The sequence below is a fragment of the Mytilus edulis genome, chromosome 4 (assembly GCF_963676685.1).
Source record: "Mytilus edulis chromosome 4, xbMytEdul2.2, whole genome shotgun sequence".
Lineage (NCBI taxonomy): Eukaryota > Metazoa > Mollusca > Bivalvia > Mytilida > Mytilidae > Mytilus > Mytilus edulis.
Genome location: NC_092347.1, coordinates 76,278,596 through 76,290,666, shown reverse-complemented (window position 1 = coordinate 76,290,666; position 12,071 = coordinate 76,278,596). Strand labels below are relative to the sequence as shown.

General features: G+C 31.0%; 1 protein-coding gene across 1 annotated transcript; it reads left to right on the top strand.

Moving 5' to 3' along the window:
- The first annotated feature begins 3,086 nt into the window (after positions 1 to 3,086).
- LOC139518524 (uncharacterized) lies at positions 3,087 to 11,555 on the top strand. The gene is made up of 4 exons (XM_071310025.1): positions 3,087 to 3,191; positions 6,659 to 6,723; positions 8,670 to 10,253; positions 11,452 to 11,555. Coding segments are annotated over exons 2-4 (1,647 nt in total). The 5' UTR covers positions 3,087 to 3,191; positions 6,659 to 6,662; the 3' UTR covers positions 11,454 to 11,555.
- The last annotated feature ends 516 nt before the right edge of the window (positions 11,556 to 12,071 follow it).

The following is a 12,071-nucleotide window of genomic DNA, read 5'->3' as shown; positions in this document are numbered from 1 at the left end:
TAAAATATAAGCAAGAGTATAGTATTCATTAATAATTGAACATCGATTAATCATCTTAGTGTGCACGCTGAATATAAATAATTTTACTTAGATAAATTCGAGCGTCACTGATGAGTCCTTTGTAGACAGAACGCGCGTCTGGCGTGTATATTAAATTTAGTCCTGGTATCTATGATGAGTTTATTCATTTCAAATAGTGGGGGATATAAAATACCTTTTTATAGTATCTGCTTTCTGCAGATAAGAGAATTAAACGGTCAAATATTTCATTTGAAAAAAATCTGGATTAGCCACAAACGTTTAGTACTAAACCTTTTATAAAAAATAGGAAAAGAATACTAAAACTATATATATTTCTTAATTTTTTAATTTTTATTTTCAAACATACCGTCAATATTCTTCATCAAGTGATTCCCTCGATATTTGTTTGTTATATTGAATTTGTTTAAAGGTCAAGGTAAAAAATTAAAAACTGAAGAAACCCTTCTAATGGAACGACTCCATGTTCGACCACAGAATAAATGTTTCCTAATATCGGCCATGCGAATTCAAACACAGTGAATTTTAAATTTTTGGTTTATAGCTCTTCATCTTTTATGTAAGCTTTGGATTTCAAATATTTTGGCCACGAGCATCACTGAAGAGACATGTATTGTCGAAATGCGCATCTGGTGCAAGAAAATTGGTACCGTTAATTATATTAAACAATGGAGAATAGGACAAAATAGGGAATATGACAAAATCGGTAAATATACAGACCAGTCGACTATTTTGGTATCTAATTATCTAGGACCAAGAAAATATTTCGCTGAGACACAACTTTTGTGCAAATAGCAGATACTAGTAAGACATTTGTTCATATAGGTGTGACTTATGATTCTAAAATTGTTTATATTGCTATTTCAACGCATCTTTGTTTAAAATTATTGGTTTATTCAATGAAATAAACATAGAAATAACGATGTTATAGGATCGAATTGTTTGATGGACTTCAATATGTTATAAACGTTCCTTTTAATAGACAAAGTCAACAGTAGTATACTGTTGTTCGAAAGGCATACATCGATTTAGAGAAAACAAATCCGGGTTACAAACTAAAACCGACGGAAACACATCACCTATAAGAGGAAAACAAAGGACAACAGAAACCCTGAAGTGCAACAAAAACCAGCGACAATGCAGCACACACAAAAAAGAACTAAGATAACAACTGCCATTTTCCTGACTTGGTACATGACATTTGAATTAAAAAAGACACACTGTTTATTTTGCAGTCGGGTTATTTTATAAAAAAACTAGTATGTCATACACATTTGATTGCATGGATTGCCTTGGCCTGGTTTGGCACACCTTTTTGGAATGTTTGGTCTTCGATGCTCCTCGGCTTTGTGCTTGTTTGGCTTTATAGCTGTATCGATCTGAGCGTCACTGGTGTAGGCGGGGAGCATGTCTGGTGAATATAATTATAGTCTTGATACCTTTGATAACTATTTCAGTATAACTTACGATCAATTGTAATCGTAAAATTTATTTGCGAAAAGAGTCACAAGGCGCTCTCAATTTTCTGTAATACAAATATACGTTTAAGTGAGAGGCTAAGCTAGCTATATAACCCGAATTAATAAAAAAAAAATGTCTTTACGAAAAAATTCATGTACAAAGTCAGAAATATGACAGCAATTTTCAATTGTTTGATGTGTTTCAGCTTTTGATTTTGACATTTGATAAGGAATTGTACGTTTCATATTTACATTGGAATCAGTATTTAAGGTTACTTTACTTTTTGTCTTTTTTTAACAGAATGATGAGGTGATTTCAACAGTTCATAATGTAAAACTGGACCAGAGAGATTAACTTGAAGAAAAAAAAATGTTTGAAAAACATAGAACAGAGTTTAGAAAACGCTTAATTCATATATTGTTGAAACTGATAGATATTGAAAGATCCTGATTTGATAATAGTTTTTTTTAAAGTAAAATAAACATTAAAAATACGTATGCAGAGAGCATATATAAACTTTTGACGGATAGAATATTTTGACTGAGAAATTGATAATTCCACCGATAAACTCCTACATTGTCAATGCTCTTTCCTTAAGTATGTATGTATAATGTAGAATATAATGAAATAAATGATAACAAATCAATAATAATCAAAAACAAGAATAATTATATATTGTTATCAAAAAAAAGAAAAAAAGATAAGGAAAATAAAAACAAACGGTTAATGTCTATTTTTTTCCATGTTACTCGATAATGTATACTGAGATCTGTATAATTGTCACATTTGCAATTATACCACATCATTTCCTTATTTTTTATTTTTATGTTTTTCTGCTGACCAAACATTATTTTAATTTGTTAAAAAAAATGTAACAGAATATTGAAAGTTTGAGGATTGAGATTGTCTTTGTATGGAAATTATTATTTTTTTCTTTTGATTATTATCACGATTGGTCTTAAAGGGTTTCTCAATGAAAACAAAGCTTTACCTCAACCTGTCGTAATTGAAAGTTGTATATTACATCAGACTCTGCTTCAGCACTTTGTGGAAATTCCTATGGTAGTTGATGCTCATTAACATTTACTAAATTCGTCCCAGAATGAATTTGAGGAATGTGTTAAATTAAAAAGCCTAAATATATAACACTTTATAATTAAAACATGACGGCACTTTGTTTTAAGAAAATTAAAATAATAAAGCACCAAACAGAGTAAACCACACATAACAAAGCGTTTTATTCCAAGTCAGAAATGTGGCATTGGTTTGTTTTCTGTTGCACTTCTGTGTTCTGTTGTTTCGTTGTTTTCCTTTTATAGTTGATATTTTTCTCTCAATTTCAGTTTGTAACCCGGATTTGTTTTCTCTCAATCGATTTATGATTTCTAAATATCGGTTTACTACTGTTGCCTTTATATATTTAGCCCAAGAAGCACCGTGTAGAACTATTGTTATTTATTTTTATATTTGTCTTGCAAAGTACTACTAGTACTAGTAATTTATTTCACTAAATAGGTTTACGGAAATCATTTAGTACACAAATAAAAAAATTAATAACACACAGTGAATACAAAATTGAATGAAGACAATGATTATCAATCAGTTTGCTTGTATGAATATTGATCAGGCATATTTCAATTAGAAAAAGTAGGTTTTTTAGGTTTAGAAAGGATAAAAGTCATTGAGAAAAGGTAAGTTATACTCATAGATTTAAACATATGAAAATTGAGAGTGGGTGAAGGCGCAATTCTTATTCATAGATAAATATAATGCCTAAATGTCTTATTAACAAACTGTAATTTCATACTGTTATAGATAATTTTTTTTATAATACTGGTGAATATTTACTTTGCATCAAACTACGTCTGGCAGTCAATATATGAATGATTGTTGATGTGAAACCCTCAGTTTTGGTTTGCATCCCGGTTTTGTTTCAGTTAAATCAATGAATGACTATTGAACACCGGTATACTACTATTGTCTTTATGTTTTATTATATGTGTGATAAACAGTATATGACAAACAAATCATAAATATTCCGTGGATACCTAGATACCTAGATCTTTGAGAGATAAATAAAGGCAACAGTAGTATACCGCTGTTCAATCTCATAAATCCATGGACAAAAAACAAAATCGGGGTAACAAACTAAAACTGAGGGAAACGCATAGATATAAGAGGAGAACAACGACACAACACTACAATGTAACTAACACACACAGAAACGGACCAAGCATCAGACAAAATCCCACGAGAATAACAAATATAACATCAAAACCAAATACATGAATTTGGGATAGACAAGTACCGTGACACGTCTTATCGAAATGTCAATTACACTCAAAAATAAGAGAAAACAAACGACGCAACGTTAAATTGTATCACACACACACAGAAACGAACTATAATATAACAATGGCCATATTCCTGACTTGGTACAGGACATTTTTAAAGGAAAACATGGTGGGTTGAACCTGGTTTTGTGGCATGCCAAACCTCGCACTTTAATGGCAATGTTAAATATAACATAGAAATGACAACATAATATTACAGGACTACAATACAAATAAATAGGAAAACGTATTAGACAAAGAAACACATGATTAATGAATAACAAAAAGCATCAGGTTTAAAATTTAATACGCCAAAAACGCGCCTCGAGAGGCCTTTTTTGAAAACATTCCATGTTCGTTTAACAAAGTTCGGTAAGGGTTATATTCAATCCCTAAAATGAATTCCATTGTTTCAAGATAAATTTGAAAAGACAAGCAAGAAACGGAAAGTTTTGGCGAACTTTCTCACAAATAGATGTCATCCTAGTCTCTATGATGAGTTTATTAACAACTATTGGATCGATGGCACTGCTGGTAGAGTTTTAATTCCCTGAGGGTATTATCAACCTAGTAGTAAGCATTTATGTTATAAATTAACTGTTCACAAAACTTAGATTTTAAGAAATACTTAGGTATTTCTACCTCAGGAATAGATAACCTTGGCTGTATTTGGCAAAACGTTTAGGAATTTGTGGTCTCGATGCCCTTCAATTTTATTTGGTCTTTTTAACTTTCTTTATGCGACTGATGAGTCTTTTGTTGACGAAATGCGCGTCTTGCGCAAACACAAATGTTTAATCCTGGTATCTTTGATGAGTTTTTTTATATATATAGTACAGACTTCAAGCAACTGAATATTCAATAAATGTAAATTGTTAAAATAAACATAATATCAAAGCGTTCTATTGTCGACACATACATGATATGCTTCCAGCTCTACACATCAATGTAAAAAGCCCTGATTTGCATTGTGTTTCCTAGAAAAATCAAAACTATTCCAATTTTTGACGTCATGAAAAAAACGACATTCTATCAGCAAAAAATAAAGAACTTATACTTTTTAGAAAGATTCTAAGAATAAGATTTTGACAACTACAGTGTATACCTAGAAAAAAAATTAACACTTATAATTTATCAGCTAAAGAAAAAAGTAAAATCACAAAAATACCGAAAATAAACAATTAAAACGGAAAGTCCCTAATCAAATTGCAAAATCAAAAGCTAAAACAAATCAAACGAATGAATGGCAACTGTCAAATGCCTGACTTGGTATTGTCATTTTCTTATATAGAAAATGTTGGACCAAACCTGTTTTTATAGTCAGCTAAACCTCTCACAGACAGTCGCATAAAATTCCATTATATTGATAACGATGTGTGAACAAAACAAACAGACATAATAGGTAAAAATGTCAAAATAGAATTACAACAGTCAACATTGTGTTATAATCTTAATCACTATAAAAACAAATAAATATGTAACAAAGAAACACAAAAAGGCATATAGACAAAGCATATCAGCAAAAATGAAAGACAAGAAAACAAAACATTAACATAGCACAATAACACAACGACGGGATGCACAAGCACCGAGCCACGCCAAATGGACATCATCAAAAATAGATTAAGCAGTAATAGAAATATCCAAAAAGAACAATATTATAACCCGTTATAAGGATGATAAACAAAGCCAGTGCCCAGAATATACACTTCAATACCATCGTGTATTATTTGTTAAGTTGATACGTAATAAAATTAAAGGTCTTGGTACATCCGATGAAGCGCGTTACCAGATAACAACACATATGTAAAGGCCTATGTGTATATTAACCAAATGGAAATCTTTGGCACACAAAGAACTAAATTATTAAAAGGAATCTAAACTAATACTAGTTGTCAAATTCATCTTAGATCAACTTTGCCAGAGGGAGTTAGAACCTTAATTTGTTTGAATCATTAAAATTTTCAGATTTATAAATAGGCAATTATTTTTTTAAATAAATCCTTTCAGTTCCGATCACTGACTACTGAGCTAACGATTATTCAGGAACTAATAGTACACATGCAGAAGAATCGTCGAAGTTTTGTGAAAAATGGAAATAATATTTTTTTGTATTTTTGTTCGTCCGTAGTGCTTTTTTTTATTTATTTAGGAACGCTAATAATAACACCCCAAAAACCAGTATGGTTTCCTTATAAGGATTTTAGTGAAGTTTGTATCCAGTTCAAAGAAGGAAAATTTTCATTGGACTTTCTTATGTTGATACCAATGGTAAACTACTGTTGCCTAATATTTAAATAGGAATAATCCAACTTACATTTTTACATTTTTAACGTTTTTATGTATAACAGACTTCATTACTCATATATTTATTGAAAAAATAATATGAAATTTGATTTGCTTCTTATTTAGCTTGTTCACAAATGTCAGGGTTATTATACATTCATGTCTTATCAAATATCGTTTCTTGACGCAAATGGACGTAAAAGAAACATTAAATCCATCCGTATTAATACCGATTTCGGATTAGTTTTAGATTTGATCTCTAGCAAATCTAACGCTATGACATTTCGAAATTAGATAAATAACTCATTAAGAAATCCTTATGATATTCAGTTTTCAACATAATTTTTTAATGATTGGAAATGCATTTTAAATTTCATCTGCTTTTATTTTATTTCGTCATATAATTTTGTTTTGGGTGATAATATTAGTCAGTGCTTTAAAATTGACGTTCTTCAAGTGTTTTCTTAACAAAATACTCTATAAATATTTTTGAAGAGTTCTATGTAATCTATTCGATAAATTGATATCCTATCTTTCAGGGAAATGAAGGCATTCATCATTGTGTTAGCAGTTGCAATAGTATCTTCTCGGAAAGCACAAAAAGGTAAATATGGGTAAATATAAAAAAAAACATGCGATATGATTGCCAATGCGACAACTCTCCACAAGAGACCAAATACCACAGAAATTAACAACTGCAGGTCAAAGTAAGGCCTACACCAATGAATAAATCCCATACCGCATAGTCAGCTATAAAAGGTCCAGAAATGACAATGTAAAACAATTCATACGAGAAGACTAACGGCCTTATTTATGTACAAAAAATGAACGAAAAACAAATATGAAATATATAAACAAACGACATCCACTGAATTACAGGCTCCTGACTTGGGAGAGGTACATACATACAGAATGTGGACTGGTTAAACATGTTACCGGGATCCGAACCCTCCCCTAATCTGGGACAGTGGTGTAACAGTACAATATAAGAAGGAACTATAAAATTCAGTTGAAAAAGGCTTAACTCATCATATGGATAAAAATACAAATATTACAAATACAAGAGGACGGATCCTGAAAAAAACTTGACCTTGTGCAATGCCAATATACAGGTATCGGCATATTGTAGATCCATGAATGTGTATATGTATATAACAATGATATTTAGTTTGCTTTTATTTTACTGATAACAAACTCAATATTAATACCAATAAAAACAATATTCAATGATCTGATTACAGTGTTGAATTGGTAACTTTTTAGAATAAGTTTATTTAAAGGATAGATAAGTTTACCAGTACTGTTTCTATATTTCCGGGCACGGTAAACAACATTTCCGTAAAAATAAGGATGTGCTATCCCGTTTGAAATAAATTTTCGATAGGTACAACCAAACTTCAAAACCAAGTCTTTATATCTATGGAAGAATTTAGTAAATGTTTTAAGTAATATGTGGTAACGGAATCCCAGGTTTAATAATTTACCAGTTATACAAAGATTACGTTCGTTAAAATCAAGGTCCTATTGTCTATACATCGTGGCAGTCATCAGTGCAGATCTAGCGAACTAATTATAGTTTCTATCGATTTTTTTTCAAAATCAAAATATCTAAATTCAATGAAATCAGCAATAGATTTAAAAACATTACCTGATTAACCTATCAAATATGTGAGACTTATAATTGATAAATATAAAGAGTAAGGAGAACCATCCGACATATTTTTTGGAGGATTATGATTATAACACAGTGTCGACTGTTGTACCCCTAGTTTTGACATTTATACCTATTGTAGCTTTTCGTTTTGTTTCACATCATTTTCAATATAATGGAATTTTATGCGACTGTTTTTTTTATGTGTAGCTAGCTATAAAACTAGGTTTAATCCACCATTTTCTACATAAGAAAATGGCTGTTCTAAGTCAGGAATATGACAGGTGTTATCCCTTTGTTTGATGTGTTTGAGCTTTTGATTTTGCCATTTGCTTAGGAACTTTCCTTTAATAATTTTCCTCGGAGTTCGATATTTTTGTTATTTTACTTTTTATGTTATGAAATTTCATTTTCACAAATTGAATCCTGAGATATTTTTAATAAGTTTTATAATTGTGAAGATGAGACGAATTTTGTTCTAACATTTTTCATTTTAAGATTTTGCATTTTAACGACTGAAATACACTTGTTATATTTTCATTTCGGTGTTTATCTTTATAATTTTTGAATCTTTTCATTTATTTGATTATCTATGTTGACACAAAGATAAAATAGCTAAACATTTGAGCCATTTTAGTGTTAAAATACTGAAATTAAAATCAAAAGACAATAAAGGCATCCGATAATTAAAAATGTGAATATTTCAAACGCAAAGTTGTTTAAAATTTTCATACTTACTATTTCGTATATATTTTACTGTATCCAACTTGACGCAGTATCAGAATATTTAAAATAAGTACATGACGAATAAACACTGTCAAACGTTGATCCATCTATATTTAACAGTTTTTAACATTTGTTGATAACTCTCATGTTAGATATTGATCACTCTATTTAAGCTTTCAATCATTTGGAAGATGACTCTAGTATTTCTGAATTCAAGTGGTCAACTGAGTGGTCAGATTTTGATTTCATGGAACCAGTGAGTAGTTTTGAAGAGGACGACAGTTTATACAGTGAAAATATCGAAGACATGATGGAAAGCGTGATTGTAAGTGCTAAAAGCTTAGACGAACCTGAACAGATAGACATATCTAAAGAAAATACCTCGTCTGAGGATCAGACATATGAAATAACAGATGACCCATTACTAAACAGCAAAATACACATACACGTTTCTGAAAGTTCCGGTAATGGGGTTGCTGGTGAGTATTTATCACCAAGGGATACATTAAAGAAAAAGGATACCATCGATACAGAAAACAGTATATACCACGAAGTAAGTATATCAGATAGTCAGACAAGGAGAGATGTAAAAAGGCAATCACAAGTTAATAGTAAAACATTTGAGGAAATACAAGTAGACACTATAAAACAAGAACAAAAACCTTACGCTTTAGTTTTGAATAAAGCCTTAGTCAAAACCAATACAAGGGAAGAAAACATTAAAAGTGATGCCAATGTAGCAATTAATAGAAATTTAGAAAGTGCAAATGATTGGAAGGCAAAATGGACCTCTGGTATCAAATATAGAGCATGGATACCAAGTGGACTGTTAGATAAATTAACTTCAGTTAACAAGGTTAATGGTACTCAAAAGAATCTACAAACTGTATCTAGATCAAATAAACCATCCTCTGAAAACGTTGCACAAGACAGTAAAGAAAACAGACAAAATGTATTTTCGAGCTTTCAATCTAGGAGAAACTCCATTAGGAACGTAAATGCCAATAAAACAAGCACAGATAGTCAGGAACAGACAGTGAGTGCAACAAGTAAACGCATCGAAAACAAATCCGCTAATACAAGGGAAAATCAAGTTGCTCACCGAAATAGTATATCTTCAGCTTCTGTGAATATTGTTCAAGGCGGAAATAGACGAGGTCGCACATTTGATAGAAGGAACACCGGTTCTGTACATAGGGTGTTTAATTCAGGAACCAGATTTCCAACGAATAATATAGTTAGGGCAAGATTTCCTCCAAAGCAGTCTGGTTTCACGAGTAGAAATGCTCATCATCGTCGACCTCAAACGAGTATGAGAAGCAGAAATGCAGCCAATGTACCTGGTCATTTGATGAACACCAACAGAGTACAAAATGGGGCAGGTGCAAACATTGGACGTCAACAACCTCATAGAAATGATGCACGTGGAAGACCGTTGTCATCATGGAACATGCAGGAGCTCCATGATTTCATCCAACGCTTTGCTTCTAAAAACACAGTCAACATTTCAAAGCAAATGCGTTCTGTGGTTGCAGAATTCAATCGTCGCTTAAGTAATAATCGACAACAGAAAACGATTAACAGATCAAATATGGGGTCATTATCGTCTAGAAATTATAGACAACAATCTATAGGTTTAAAACGATTAACACCAGGTACTGTGTTTACAGGTGGTCCTTTATATAAAAAAATAATACTACGACAACGCACACCACCGTATCGGTTGATAGAAAGATATGTACCTATTTCAAGGACATGTAAGTATTAGTATATATAATGTATCACTTATATTTTACCTTTGATCTTTTTTAAGAGATGTTTGTTGTAAATCTTCCTTCTCGCTTTGTTAAATGTATCATGTTAAAAAACAAATGAGGTAAAATTGACAATAAATGAATTTAATAAGAGTTAGTCTATGGGGACTTTTAAATCTATCGACAAATTTAAAAGATTCTGTTTAAATTTACCAAATAGAATATAGAACCTATAGGTCGAATATAAACAACCAACAAAACGACGAATAGAAAATAAGATGAAAGAACAAATATAATTAAAAAAAGAGAAGCGGTGTGTTTGCAAATGTGACAACAATCCACCAAAGTTCAAGTGAAGTGGATGTTAGTAAGATATGTGCCACCGTGCGGGCTTCCACAGTGAGAAAAACCCAAACCGTATAGTCGGCTGTAAACGGCCCCGACTTTGAAATATGAAACAATTTAATTGAGAAAACTAACGACCTAGTTTATAACAAAGAAAGTAACGTAAGTTTTATAAAAAATCTTAAGTCGTCAAATATAATAAACGTTAAAACATTTAAAGCAATATCTAAACACTTCTTTATATTCGAAATTTTATTGTTTGTTGGGTTCGTGTTGCTCTGTCCTTAGATTTGATGTTGCGTTTTGTATACTGTTTTTTGTGTTTTGGACTTTTAAATGTCCCTTTGGTATGATTTCGCCTCTCTACTATATACAGTAGATCCTGCTTTTAATCTAACCTGACACCTCGAGATTGAAAATGTGGTTTGATTGAAACTAATCTTGACGTCAACAAAGATCATTTTCCTATTGTTTAGTGTTCGTATACTGTATACTACAATTAAAGTATATCCAAATTGGCCTGTCTTTTGCTATACTGGGTTCCTTGATAGAGCATTGGTGGTGATAATGAGCACACTTTTTCACCAAGGGTTCTATGTAGGCAACTTAAAATCATCTTCCGAAAACTTATTGATAATAAATGTGCAAAAGAGGACTTTTGATTACTAAAGATATGCTCCACTAGTAAACACTAATAAAAATGAAAAGAAGAAGGAATTTTCCTTTTAATGTTATATATATATCAAACCAATGTAAACTGAAACGCAATCCAAGCAATATACAAACTTAAACATTTTATATTGATACGTTCGTATAATAATTCTAATTGGTATAGTTTTATTATTTTTACTTTCAGAAAAATGCGGAAATCATGAAGATAAATGAAGTGTCATCCATCATGTTGCTGCTTCAATGAGTAGCATATTTTTCTATTTTAATCAATAAATTTTATTTTTTGTACACTTTATTGCATATGATTTTCATTGAGAAAACTATCGACAATACAAAACAATACAATATTTTTTTTTTTACAAATTAAAGGGCCCATTAAGGGCAAAACATCAATTACAACATGACATAAACATTACAGAGTGATTAAAGAAACATAAAATAATAATTCAAATGCATGAGGAAAGAATCAGTGGTCAAAGGGAGATAATTTTGATATCTTTTAGAGTATTTAAGTTAACTAATTTTCTGATTTTCTAAGTTGCAGGCCTTTATCGAGGCATGCACATAAAATAGATAAAAATCTGCTATCTCAATTAATCATGTTTCATAAAAAAGATCTTTTCTGTTCGAATTATCTAAACTGGGGTATTTTTTTTTTTTATAAAATCAGTCATATCTCTTCTGAGGTTATTGTAAAGAGGGCATTCCAGAAGAAAGTTCATTTCATTTTCAATACAATTTGAATTACAATATAAACATATCCTCTCATGTCGAGGTAATATAGACAAAAACATATATGTGTGA

Coding starts and splice junctions, on each gene's coding strand:
- LOC139518524 (XM_071310025.1), top strand. CDS start 6,663: ATGAAGGCATTCATCATTGTGTTAGCAGTTGCAATAGTATCTTCTCGG. Junction 6,724..8,669: donor TTCTCGGAAAGCACAAAAAG/GTAAATATGGGT, acceptor ACTCTATTTAAG/CTTTCAATCATTTGGAAGAT.